The following is a 13,655-nucleotide window of genomic DNA, read 5'->3' as shown; positions in this document are numbered from 1 at the left end:
AGCACTCCAGCAATTTTCACTAGGTCTTTTTCCTCGGTTCGGTGCCTTCCTGTAGGTTTGCTGTTGGTATGTCAGTCAGGCAGGTCAGCCATGAGGCACAGCTCTTAAGGCCAGAGGTGTGAAAGCACATGTGGAGGTGAAATCATCCCAGTCACTTGCCATAACCCCAGCCTGGGCTAGAGCCAGGAAGATAGGTCATTTAGGTGAAAGGTCCAGATTCACCATGTGGTTGCTTAAAGTTTCTGGCATATGCATGGAAGCAGAATCATAGAACTCTTGACCTCTAAAGGGCCTGGTGAATCATTTAACTCAGTAGTTTATTATGGCAGAGAATGCTCCTTGTGCAAATAATGTCCATCAGGCAAACTCATAGAGTTAAACAGCCCAAAGGAAGGCTGCCTGATCTAATGTGACAGCCAGGGTCTCTGCTAGTTGTCCACTCTCCTATGACTTGGCAGCTATGTTGAGGTCGCTCTACAGAGTTCAGTGCTGCATATCTGTGGCTACTACCCTTGTCCAAAGCCATCTTCATCTCTTACCTTGACAACTGTAGCTTCCCAACTCCTCTCTGCCTTTTCCCTCCCTTTTCTTTTCCATTTAAATTCATACATACATATATATGTACATATCTATATGTAACATTTTCTAATTCACAAGTTTTACATATATAAAGTTAAGTTACATATATTTATACTATATTTACAAATACAGAATTACTTCATGACATTAAATATATTTAACTTGTATAATTATTGTCACTATCTTATGTACAGTTACTCCACCATTCTTAACAGAAACTCATTGCCACATAATTGCTTTCTTTTTATTGTATAAAAACACATTGTGTAAACTGCCATTTTAAGGGCATGTTTCAGCGACATTAATTACATTCACCATATTGTCCATCTATCCCCACTATTTATTTCTAAAACTTTTTCATCTCCTCAAACAGAAACTCTTACCCTTTAAGTAATAACTCTCCATGGTCTCCCTTCAGCTCCGGGAGACCACTAACTCACTTTCTGCGTTGATCTTGTTCGAGATAAGTCATAGCAGGGGATCTCCCCATTAGCACTTTTGGCCAACTGTCCAGTTCACCATATGATGTCAGTGTGAACTTTTAAAAACATGCCAAGTCATACCTCTCCTAATAGTTTCCCATACTGAGAAATAAAATACAGTGGCCTCCAGGAGCCCCCATGAAAAAACCACTGCTGACTTCTTTGGTCTTGTTACTTATTGTCTGTGTCCTGCAGTTCATCACCGTGTGTTCTTTCCGGTTTTTGAAAACATAAACAGAAAGTTCTGTCCTGACTTGAAGTCTTGTAGAATCTTCCCTGTCTCAGTAAGGATTGCTGCTTACCATTCAGTTCATTGTTCATGTACCACCTCCGCAGAAAAACGTTTTAAAAGTTTCCTTGGCATATAACTCACATATCATACAATTTAATAGCTCAGTACTATTAAGAAGAGTTATGCAATTATCACCATAATCAATTTCAGAACATTTTCTTCTTTCTTGTCCTCTTTGTTAGTGTCCTATTTCCCCCAACCTCTCCTGCCATGCCACTAGCTGCTGTCTCTATAGATTTACCTATCCTGGATTTCATATACAGGAAACCATATAAAAGAAAAACAAGAAGCAAACAAAAAACCCAATGACAAAAAAGAGAGATACCTTAATAAAAAAGAAATCAGAAAATACTAAAAACCGAAACAACTTTAAAGTGGGTCAAAAGGGAGATCAAATAATAAGGTGTTATATTGTAAGCTAACTGCATCTGCCACAGTCAACTTTACAATGCTTTCTGTCTGACAGCAAGGCTAGTGATATTCGTGGACTATGGTCAAAGGGAATCACCTGAGGCTCAATCCACGTGGGCACCCTGAAAAGGGTATTTTGGGGCTTCCACTGCCCTCCACAGGCTTCTACAAACCGGGTGTTCAAAATTTAAGTTCTGGTACCTTTCCCTCCTCTGGATTTGGATTTTATGATGTACAGTCCTTGGATCATACATGCTGGTGTGCTTCCCCCATGTGGACTTCTTTGCCGCTTCACATAGATGGCTACTTGTTTTAAGATCCCATATGCTATTCTTTATGATAGCCAGGGACGATCTGATCTCTTCACCACACTTTGCTGTAGCACCTATATCTTCAGTGATACTTTCATAAGGGTGCATATAGAGAAGGGCCATGTCATAAAAACTAATTGTTCTTAGGTTAGGGCCATGACTAAGGTAAGTATAAGCTCCAAACCCATTCATATATTTGTGGTTTGTAGATTTCTTTGGTTCACTTTTGAGACATTATCATTTTATAATAGAGACCACTATAAATCTTCCCCATGAGGCATAAGTATTTAATTCTACTGATAGTATCACTAAGTTTGGAAATGGTATAAAATTGAAAACACTGTTGGGAAAAGGAAATTACACATGTATCAGCCATCTTTCGGACAGCAAGGCACGAATTGTTGACTTGAACATGTCCAAAGTTTAGGCGACTGAACTCTATGTGACAAAGAGGGTTAGAGATAGGGCAAAACCAGAGACTTCCTGCCCTCACCTCGTAGTTACTATCTCTGTTTTATTCTTCATTGTGTTTATAGTGAGAATTATATTGTTACTTTAGTGGTGTACTTGTTTGTTAACAGCTGCTTGAATGCTAGACATTTCAGCAGTGTCACCTCATCATAGGAATGAGTTTTCTGCAAGGACGGAAGTCTGATGAGATTAGGAATCTGTCTTCAGTTGTGTCCTCATTGCCTAGAATCGCACTTGGCACTAAGGCTCTGTCAGAAATGGTTTGAAAACCACCATAATAGAGTTTCATCAATAACTGGATTAATAATTACCTAGGGGCATGGCAGGGGCTGATGGGGAGGAAACAGAGAGCTAATAACAATAAGCACAAGAAGAAAATATTCTGAAATCGATTGGGGTGATGATTGCACAATTTTCAATATGCTTGAATGACGAAAATGTACAATATGTGAAATACATGCCAATTGAACTGTTTTTTAAAACACCTTTAAAGCCATGAAATGCTATATCAGGGCTAACCATTAATAGCCTATACTCACTGCCAAGTTATAAGGTTCTCCCCCGACTAGGATCCTGAATCTACTAGACTTTATCTTTATTTTTGTTAAACAACACTTACATTTTAAAGCCATTTCTATTTGTTGTTTATAATACACAATAAAACATGGGGAATATTTTTTGAAAATAATTATTTTACCTATGAAGGAATCACAAATGTATCTATGCCACATGCCTATTTTATTCACTTTGTATTTACATGCGCAGTAGTAAAAATTGCTGGATTTCCAGAGGTATTTGGGTCAGGTAAAAATGCTGTGTGTTCCTTAAATGGTGCAGAGTATTATCATCCTTTTGTCATAGTGGTGGCATACATGTATATAAAACCTGATGCCATCAAGACAATTCTGACTCATAGCGACCCTCTATAGGGTTTCTGAAGGTATAAATTGTTACGGGAGCAGATAAACTCATCTTTCTCCTATGAAGCAGCCGGTAGGTCTGAACTGCCGACCTTGTTGGTGGTGGTTCAGTGCCTATCCAACAAAGCCACCAGACAGTATGGTAGCAAGCAATCTCATATTTATTTCAGGGTAGCCCCATCTTCCCCTGTAGTAAGTCTGGGAGACCTACAGAGTAAGCAAAGAGAGTGAGGGCCAAGCACGGCACAGTGTCATCTTCTATATAGACATCAAGATCTCTCGATCCCCTTCTGTGGCTCTCTCTCAGGAGGATGAGGAGCAGTGCGTTCCTTTAACAACTCTCTATGTCCTAGGTGTCTGTTGGAAGCTGTTCAGGGGCTATCTGGCTCAACTTACTATTTAACTTACTATGTCATCATTTCACTTCCAGAGCATTGCTCTCGGCTTCTGTCTGTTTAGGTGGCAGGGGACAAGAGATTCCCTTTCCTGGACCTGGTCTCTATGCTGCCGTCAGTCCTCCACTGCATATTCTCAGCGTTTATATTTCCCCCTCAGTTCATAAGAGCAGTGCTTAATTTTGTGAAATTTAAAATATTTTGTCATGCTCCCTTCCTCTCCACTCCCAAGCATATAGACTGAGTTTACAAAAGCCGAGAAGAAACGTGCACTGTATCTGCATTTATGCTCTGGCAACTCCCTTTCACGAGCATGAAGGCACCATGCCCTAGCTTCTCTAGTGAGGAAGTCGCTGAAGATCACTGGTTGACATTTCAAAACTATTATCCTGTCTCATATATTTTGTGGCAAGGTTGTAAAAGGCCTAATAAGACATTTTATGAAGCTTGGACTTTATCCTGAATCCAGTGGACTATCACTGTAGATGATTAACAGAAGCAATATGATGATGCTTTTTTTCCCAACGGGAAAGTCCAGCGGCAATATTGAAGGCCTGACTGAAGCAGCAAGACTAGTTCGGAGGCTCTTGCTAAAGTAGAAGCCTAAGATTATGGAGGCTTGAACAGAGAAATGACCACAAGAAGAGGATTTGACTAGACTGATAAGGGAGTCACTGACGTTGGCAAGTGGCGGAGGTCACCCGAGGGAGTACAGGAAATGCTAGGAAAAATCAGCTTTAAGGAAGGAGGGAGCCAGCATGAAGGAAAGATGGTGAATGAGACTAAGAAGGATCAAGTGATGGGCAAGCTAAGAGATTGGCATTCTGGAAGCTGCAGAAGAGACAGTGATTGAATGAGACTAAGAAGGATCAAGTGATGGGCGAGCTAAGAGATTGGCATTCTGGAAGCTGCAGAAGAGACAGTGATCAAGAGTCTAAGCAAGTATTTCATGAAAAAAAAAAAGCTACATTCTGATGTTTGGCTTTCTAGTAGGGATGATCTAACTAATATTTTTATATAGCCCAGCAAGTTGTTGACTTTCCCCATCACAACCAATGTTACATTTTGGACATCTCTGGATCTCTTAATGCTTCTGTTTTTTTCATCCAAGGTTAAAAGATTGATAAAAATTAATTTATACAAAATTTAAAACTATTTATAGGACAATACCATAAGCTAAATTTAAAAAACAAGCGAGAAGACATTTACAGCATATATATATCTATTACCTTAAAAAAGTTTGCGGGAAAATTCCATTCTCTTTTAATTAAGTTTTTCTAGGATCTCTAATATGTAAATGACTTATATTGATATAATCCATTATAAATCAATTTTATAACCAGATAATCAAGAACAAAAAATTATCAAAAAATATAGCTAAACATTTCACAGTAAAAGGAAACCCCCATGGCCAAAGATATACAAGTCAACCTCACTAGTAATCACAGGAATTGAACATGAGATATTTTTGCCCATCAGACTGTAGGAATCAACAACTTTATTGATAATTTAAAGATATCTTAGAGAAACAGCCATACGGTGCCAGTGGAATGATTATCCATGTCATCATGTTGGTGCATCTAGTGCAATTAAGGAGGAAGACTGGGCTTTCTACTGCCTTAAACAGTGATAGTCTTGGAAACTCACAGGGGCAGTTAGCGCTACCTTCTCCTCGAGGATCGCTACAAGTCGGCATCAACTTGAGGGTCGCGAAATTGAAAATGCACCTGCACACTGAGAAACATCCTAATGTCCATCAGCAGGGGCCGGACAAGGAGCCTTGGTGGGGGTCACTGGTCAAGCACACCTTCAGAGGCTCAAACCCATGAGCCATTCCTCAGGAGGAAGGGCCTGGTAATCTACTCCATAAAAATTACAACTACCAAACCCCAAGGGGCAGTTCTACTCTGTCCTTCAGGGTCATTCTGAGAGTGACTTGATATGGCGGCACTCTGATAGATAAGTCGTAGTTAGCAGCTGTTGAGTTCACCGTGACTCCTGACGTCCCTATGTGTGTGTGTGGAGGTGCACATCGCGACAGGGTTTTGAATACTGATCTCCTGGAAGCAGATTGCCAGGCCTGTATTTTGTGGCACCACCTCTGGTAGGTTTGAGCCATCCACCTTTTCACTACTATTTGAGCACTTAACCATTTGTACCACTCAGCCACCTTAAGCTGTGGTACATTTATATAATAATATAGAGAAGTCAAAATGAATAAAATAGGTCTGTATGGCTAAAAAATGTTGCACAGAAAGTAAGTTTGCAAGATGTAAAGTTAAAAAGAAAATATCCCACACAGTACTGCCTAACGCACGGCTAGAAGGACAGCAAGGGACGTCACGACAGTGGGTGCGTTTAGGGAGAGAAACAAAACAGTGGTCAATTTATGATGTTACAGTTATTTATTTTAAGAAATCTAAATCAAATCAGACAAAATGCTTGCATTAGCCAATATAAATATTTTTTTAAAAGATTTAAACTGTATACACGAAAGGGTGGATTTGAAGTATGCACGTCCATGCCAAGTATGAACTGGATTTCGTCAGGACTACGTATTGATTAGGACAAAAACCCAGAAATGATTTTATGAGGGGGGACCTCCCCCAAACGGAATTTTTTCAATGCTATGTATTTTTTTTTTTTTACAAAACCACCTTATCACCTTCAAAGTATTCTCCATTACATTTAATACATTTGTCAAATCTGCTATTCCATTTTGAGAAACATTTTTCAAACTCATCTGTCTAGATGGCTGGCAGCACCTCCCTCGTTTTTTTTTTTCATCACTTCTTCAACATCCTCAAATTACTGTCCTTTCATGTCCTGTTCCATTCACAATAACAAAAAGTCACACAGAGTGAGATCAGTGAGTAAGGTGCGTGGGACAAGAGAGGCATGATGCTTTTTGCCAAAAACTGGTGCACTGAGATGGCAGCGTGAGCAGGTGCATCGTCATAGTGGCAAAAGCAGTCGCACATCTGGCACAAATGAGGCCTTTTTTGTTGCACACTGGGATGAAATCTTTACAGAACCTCTAAATAGAACACTTGATTAACAGTCTGATCTGGTGGAACCAACTCCACAGGCATCATTTCTCTTCATAAAAAAGCAAAGGAGCATCATCTTGATCTTTGATATCACTTGATAAGCTTTTGGGGGGCGAGGTGATGATGGTGTCTTCCACTGGCTTGATTGATATTTGCTTTTGAGGTTGTAAGAATAGCACCATGTCTCGTCAACAGTAATGACCTTACGGGAAAAGTCTGGGTCCCTTCAGAGCTGTTCTTTCAAAGCACAGCATGTTTCCACTCAACGCTCTCTTTCCTGGCCAGTCAGAACCCAAGGTACAAATTTCACAAAACCCTTCTCATTCCCAAATCTTCCATTAATATTTGCTGAACCAAGCTCCAAGATAGTCCAGATAACTTCCCATCTCTTAAGTAGTCTGTTGTTGGTCTTCGAGAATGAGTGCACGAATTTTGTCTACGTTTTCATCCATACAGGAAGTTGATGGACATCCAGGGTGAGGTTTGTCATCAATTGACATTTTTTGAAATGAGAAAACTACTTGTACATTTGAGTTTTCCCATAGCACTGCCCTTGTAAGCCATGTTCAACATCACAACAGTTTCTGTGGCACTTTTTCCTGAAGAGGAAACAAAATTTCACAGCTGAATGCTGTGCTCTTAACTTGGCCATCACAAAAAAACAAGATTCAAGTGAAACTGCTTTCATGAAAAAATTCACTATGACCAGAGAGAAACTTTCCAGGCGATGCCACTAGGTGCACTAACTCAGAGTTGCTTGATGCTCCCCTACTGGGAATAATGCATACTACGAAAGCTCCGCTCAGTGGAGCTTTTTCCGCTTTTTTCCCCTCCATATGGTTATGGGTTCTTGGAGTGATGTCCCATAACCTATTTTATTCCCAGGACATGAGTATTTCTGTTGATAGACTGTTTCTCACTAAGTATGGGCTGCTTCTTGCAACTGAACATCATCGAACTCAGTGTGTGTGTGCGAGCATGTATATGTTTGCACCTGATTAGCAGTTAAGTATTTGGGTAGATGCCATGCTTGAATAGTTAAATCTATTTATGTAAATTATTAGGTTAAACATTCATTTGCATATGGTTATTTTTTATTGGAGAACAAAGATATATAAATGACATGCTTTTTTTGTGTGTGTTGGTCTAGGTAATTCTAACTTTACAGGACAGCTCAACAATACTGAAGATATCTACAGCAAGCTGGAGAAAGATATGACCAGGTAATTAGACGTTTTTCTTACTAGTTTTAAACTTTTTTGTACTAATTCAGTTGTAGCTATGGTTAAAACTTTGCATGATTACAATAAAGAATTGAAATTCTGAGCAGAGCCATATGCTGTTGGTGACTTTACAGGAAGAGACAGGGTAGATTCTTTTTAAGAAAATACTTTGCTACATAAAATGTACTAATATTAAGGTTAGGTCTAAATTAGACTGATATATGAATTGGTAAGTATAGGATATCATAAATGAGAAAATTGGAAGTGTTCAAAATGACCATTTAAAATGTAGCTAAGAATCATGTTTTTTCAGTAGCTTTGTAATTGTTTGTTTAGTTTGTTTTGTGGCTGTTTTCAGTCATGTTATGATGACATATGCTAATAGAATATTTTCAAACTCAATATCTAGATTCTAAGCAATGAAATAAAATAACAGCCAACAGTAAATTTAATCACTCTAACCTTAACTCACCTGGGAAAGGTTTTTTAATGATTTACATAGCTTGAAGTTTGATCTCAGCACAGTTTATAATAGATGTCTAAGATCGCGTGTAAGTGATAATGATTACACATAATTTTGTACATGACCTGGTAGGTGTAAAGACAATGAAGAGCCTTGTTAATATATTCAGAAATGAGAAACATGTACTATCTAATAGTCCTAGGGAGAGCTATTCCTTTAATATTAGAAAGGAAAAAAGAAACAGACTGTCTTGTAAATGCTCAAATATAAGTATGTTTTCTTTGAGTAAAAATCTTAAATACCTTAAAATACCTTACCTGAAGAGCCCTGGTGGTATAAGGGTTACAGGTTGAGCTGCTAACAAGAGGTTAGCATTTCAAAACCACCAGCCACCGTGGGAGAAAGCTGTGGCTTTCTGCTCCTGTAAAGAGTTTCCACGTCTGCGTCTCGGAAACCCACAGGGGCAGTTCTACTCTGGCCTGTAGGGCAGCTTCGAGTCAGAATTGACTCGATGGCAGTGAGTTTGGTTTTTGGTTTTACCTGATGGTTAAAGCATGAGTTCCAACTGTTAAGTGAGATTTCTTTCTTAGCCATCTGCTATATCACTAACACTGGATAATAATTAATTACTGAGTTATTCATTAACTGAAATTCCATGTTTTAAGTACATCCTCCCAGATAAATATACTGTAAACGACTAGCTATAGCTTCGGGAAGATTTGTTTGCCAAGATTCCTGATAGGTTGAGCACTGAGTTCTTAATATATATATTGTAATACTTTTATTGAGTGCTCTTACATCTCATCACAATCCACACATTCACCCAGTGTGTCAAGCACATTTGCACATATGCCACCATCATCATTTTCAAAGCATTCTCCTCCCACGTGTGTCCCTGATATCAGTTTCCCATTTCTTCCTCCTCCCCCCCCACCCCCGCCCATCCTCCCTCATGAACCCTTGATAAGTTATAGATTATTATTTTCATAGAGTTTTAATATTATGACCAGCAACTATCTGGTTTTTATTTTTATCATAAAAAAAATGATAGTTTCTGCATGGTTCATTCTAGCATTTTCATTTGAAGAAGGCGGGTTGTGAACTTTGGAAAACGGAAAGATTAAAATCCTCCACTTAATTTTGGAATGTTTGCTTTTAAAATTGAATTGTGTAATAAACCCCAAGAGTTGTGTGCTTTTTTAAATATAAAACTTCAGAGCAGAAAACATTGATGTAGCTTTTCTAGATAATCAAGAGTTTTACAATATGCTTATGCTTTTTGCTAGAGTTTAAACTTTAAGGGCTACTCCTAATTGATTGATTAAGCATTTTAAAATTTATGCTAGTCAGCTGGGCAGATGATAAAGAATGCTTTTCATTTTCGCTTGCCTTTTGACCTTCAAGGTCTGCCTAATTAGTATCTCAAAAAGCCATAGAATCATTTTGATCTCTTGGCTTTATTTATTTTTTGACCAGCCCTTTTACTTATTTGCATTCCCCAGTGTGCAGGAACCATGTCTGAGTGCTCATCAGATGATGCAGATGAAATAAAAGGAGACAGGATGAAAATAATAGGGCTTAAAACCTGATACTGTGATGCCCCATTGTGTCACACAAATCTTTCACAATGACGTGCGTGCCATCTGTGGGCACTGGCTCAAGTCTATTTCATGCAACAGTGTACTACAACTCTTAGCTTCACTTTACCAATTAGAAAACTGAGCTTACAAGGGTTAAGCACCTTGCCTAACATTTTAGTAGAGAACTGGGATTTGAGCCAAAGCAGAAAGAGCACACAATCTCTCCAGTATATTGAGAGCTGGATGCGGACCATCAACTCTGTTTGCTGTAACTTCTGATTTGTTAGGGACGTGAGATGTTCAGAGAACTGAGAGCAAGTGGGATGTTGGGGGAAGATGTGCTACTTCCAAACACAGAGAATGTGTGCACTGTTGTTGTTTTTCAGGTATGCCTATTACTACAGTGGGATTGGTGCTGGTGTGCTTGTGGCTGCCTACTTTCAGGTTTCATTTTGGTGCCTGGCAGCTGGAAGACAAGTATATAAAATTAGAAAACAATTTTTTCATGCTATTATGAGACAAGAGATCGGCTGGTTTGATGTGCATGATGTTGGGGAACTCAACACCCGCCTCATAGAGTAAGTACCTTGTTTTATGTTTAACTCACTTGTGGTTCCTACAAAATGAAGTAGTATGTTGTCAGATCTATTGAAAGATGTTAGTAGATGACTCAGAAGTAATGATGAGAGCAAATGCCTTCTGAGCATCCACTGTGTCTTAATACTGTGTATCTTTTTGTTCCTGATTCCCTGGTAGAGCATGAGGGGACTTGCATGACTGGCTATGAATGAGGGAGTAGACGTAAACTCAAAGAGATTCTCCAAGAATGTGCCATAGAAAAAGCACATGAGAGTTCTGAATGGTGGGAAGTTTCTAAAGTGAACAGTTTTTTTAATGTACACTCATGCCCATTCTCCAGGGCCGCATGGACTGCAGATCACTGTTCTTAATGACAAATAGCCTACTGGAAACTTGCATTCTGCCAAACCACACAAGCATGAGAGAGCCTCTAGACACATAAATATACTAGGCTTCCAAAAGTTTATGGGGGAAATTCCATTATCTCTTAAATTCCTTTTTCCCCCCCATGAATTTGGTGAAGTCCCCTGGTACTGCATCCAAAAGGGGAATGGTGGTGGTGGGGACTAGACTCAGGAGGAAACTGTTTATAATTTTAACATTTCTTTCTAACTCTTTTCTTTTAGTGATGTCTCCAAAATTAATGATGGAATTGGTGATAAAATCGGAATGTTCTTTCAGTCGATATCAGCTTTCCTCACCGGTTTTATCGTAGGATTTACACGCGGTTGGGAGCTAACCCTGGTGATTTTGGCCATCAGTCCTGTTCTTGGACTGTCGGCTGCAATCTGGGCAAAGGTAGGGAAGGCCTGTGGAGCGAGGTTGTAAAACATTTTCCATTATCAGTGAAAGACTGTTTTAAAAGATTCCCATAATTTTGTACTTGATACTTTCTTTGGTTGAAATGTCCTGTTCAAAATCGGAGGGGCATAACAGACTCAGCCCTCTTGAGTCCTACCCTGGTCAGGACTCCATGGTGGTGTTGGTCACTTGGTTTTGGGAAAAGGATGAGAAAAATAGAAATGGCTTCCACCTCATCTCTTGCCCTCATTAAAAAAGAGAGCAACCTGCTAAAGGCATGTTAATTCTGAAGAGCTATGTTCTCAAGTGGACAAGGCCAAAATCATGAAGGGTTCAAATCCAGTTATAACATTGGGCACCATGCCCATGGGTACCTTTCATTTCACACTGGTAGATTTAAAATGTTTTGAACTTTTAGGTTTTGCTTAGTTTGTAGTTAATTTTACCGTTTGTCATTATTGCAAATGGCACCAGGCTTATACATCTCTAAACATATTATTATAAAAAACAGATTTAAGAAAATAAACATACTTCCTAGCCCCATATCATGCAAACCCAACTAGAGGGCAAAAGCAGTGGAAGTGGCCCTCCCTCTGCACACACCACTCTGATTGATGTGGTGACACGAACACTGTCTTTCCAGGGGCTCGTGGAAAGATATTGCAGGAAGTACGCCTTGTTGGGATTTGATACAATTTAGAGAAGTCAATGAATTTGTGTAGCAGAAGGATATAAAGAAAAGACGCAAAAACTAAAACCAGCCCAACTTACTGTCCTTGAGGGGATTCCAATGCCTAGTGACCTTACAGGACAGGGTAGAACTGCCCTTGCGGGATTCCGAGACAGCACTTTTTACAGGACCACAAAGCCTTGTATTTCTCCCTCAGACCACTGGTGGCTGACCTCGTGGCCAAGAACCCAGTGTGTTGCTCCTGCACCACTAGGGCTCCTTAAGGAACGATCTGTGAAATCCCAGGCTGGGAGAGAATACATAAGCTGTAAGTATCAAAGAAGGCAGCCAGTGGTACAATGCTTAAGTGCTTGGCTACTAACCAGAAGATTAGAGGTTCGAACCTACCCAGTGACTCTGTGGGAGCAATGCCCTGGTGATTGCTCCCATAAAGATTAAAGTCTCGGAAGTTCTACTTTGTTATATAGGATCACTACAACTCAAAAACAATGGCTGCACACAACAAGAAGTATCTAAATAATTTTACAAATTTTACCTTATAGAATAAATGATACTGTGCTGTTGTGAACAGTAACTATCAATTATTGAGCATCTATAATATCAGACAAATAGGTCAATTTTCTTTGTTTGAGATGAACTTATTTGTCATTTAGACCCCAAACTCATCTCAAGAACCTGGAGAGATTTTGTCTGTTTTGTTTGTAAAGAAACATAGATTACATAGCCCATCTGAAGAAATAAAAAAACAAAAATATTCTATAAAACCCTTCATATAAGGCTGAGCATGATAGTGGGACAAGAGGAAAGTAAAAGGAAATAGAGAAAAGGACTAAGAGGCAAAGGGCATTCACAGAGGTCTAAATACGGGCTTGCACATATGTAAATATATTTATATACGAGGATGGGGAAATAGATCTATGTGCATATATTTATAGATTTAGTATTAAGGTAGCAGATGGACATTGGGCCTCCACTCAAGTACTCCCTCAATGCAAGAATACTTTGTTCTATTGAACTGTCATTCCATGACGCTTACCTTCCCTACATGATCGCTGAAGACAAAGCGGGTGAATAAGCAAATGTGGTGAAGAAAGCTGATGGAGCCCAGCTATCAAAAGACATAGTGTCTGTGATCTTAAATACTTGAAGGTAAACAAGCCCTATTTAGCTCACAAGCAACAAAGCCCCCATAGAAGAAGCACACCAGCCTGTGCAATCACGAGGTGCCGAAGGGGTCAGTATCAGGCATCAAAGAACAAAAAAATCAAATCATTTTTAATGCAGGAGAGTGCAGATTGGAGACCCAAGACCCATCTGTAGGCAACTGGACATCCCCTTACAGAAGGGTCACGGGGAGGAGACAAGCTAGTCAGGGTGCAGTGTAGCAACGATGAAACATACAACTTT

General features: G+C 39.4%; 1 protein-coding gene across 2 annotated transcripts in view; it reads left to right on the top strand.

Annotated features, from left to right (window-relative positions):
- ABCB1 (ATP binding cassette subfamily B member 1) overlaps positions 1-13,655 on the top strand; it is a 177,909-nt gene that overhangs the window by 105,453 nt on the left and 58,801 nt on the right. The window contains exons 5-7 of one of the 2 annotated variants that reach the window (XM_045288717.1): positions 8,056-8,134; positions 10,564-10,755; positions 11,383-11,554. In XM_045288717.1, the coding sequence (XP_045144652.1) occupies positions 8,056-8,134; positions 10,564-10,755; positions 11,383-11,554 (443 nt within the window). The remainder of the gene's footprint in view (positions 1-8,055; positions 8,135-10,563; positions 10,756-11,382; positions 11,555-13,655) is intronic. The other variant, XM_045288718.1, reaches the window with a different exon arrangement.

The sequence above is a fragment of the Echinops telfairi genome, unplaced genomic scaffold (genome assembly GCF_000313985.2).
Source record: "Echinops telfairi isolate 266 unplaced genomic scaffold, ASM31398v2 ScPeMD7_23;HRSCAF=83, whole genome shotgun sequence".
NCBI classification, from domain to species: Eukaryota; Metazoa; Chordata; class Mammalia; order Afrosoricida; family Tenrecidae; genus Echinops; species Echinops telfairi.
The sequence above is the reverse complement of the archived record's forward strand: the minus strand, read 5'-3'. Positions and strand labels throughout refer to the sequence as shown.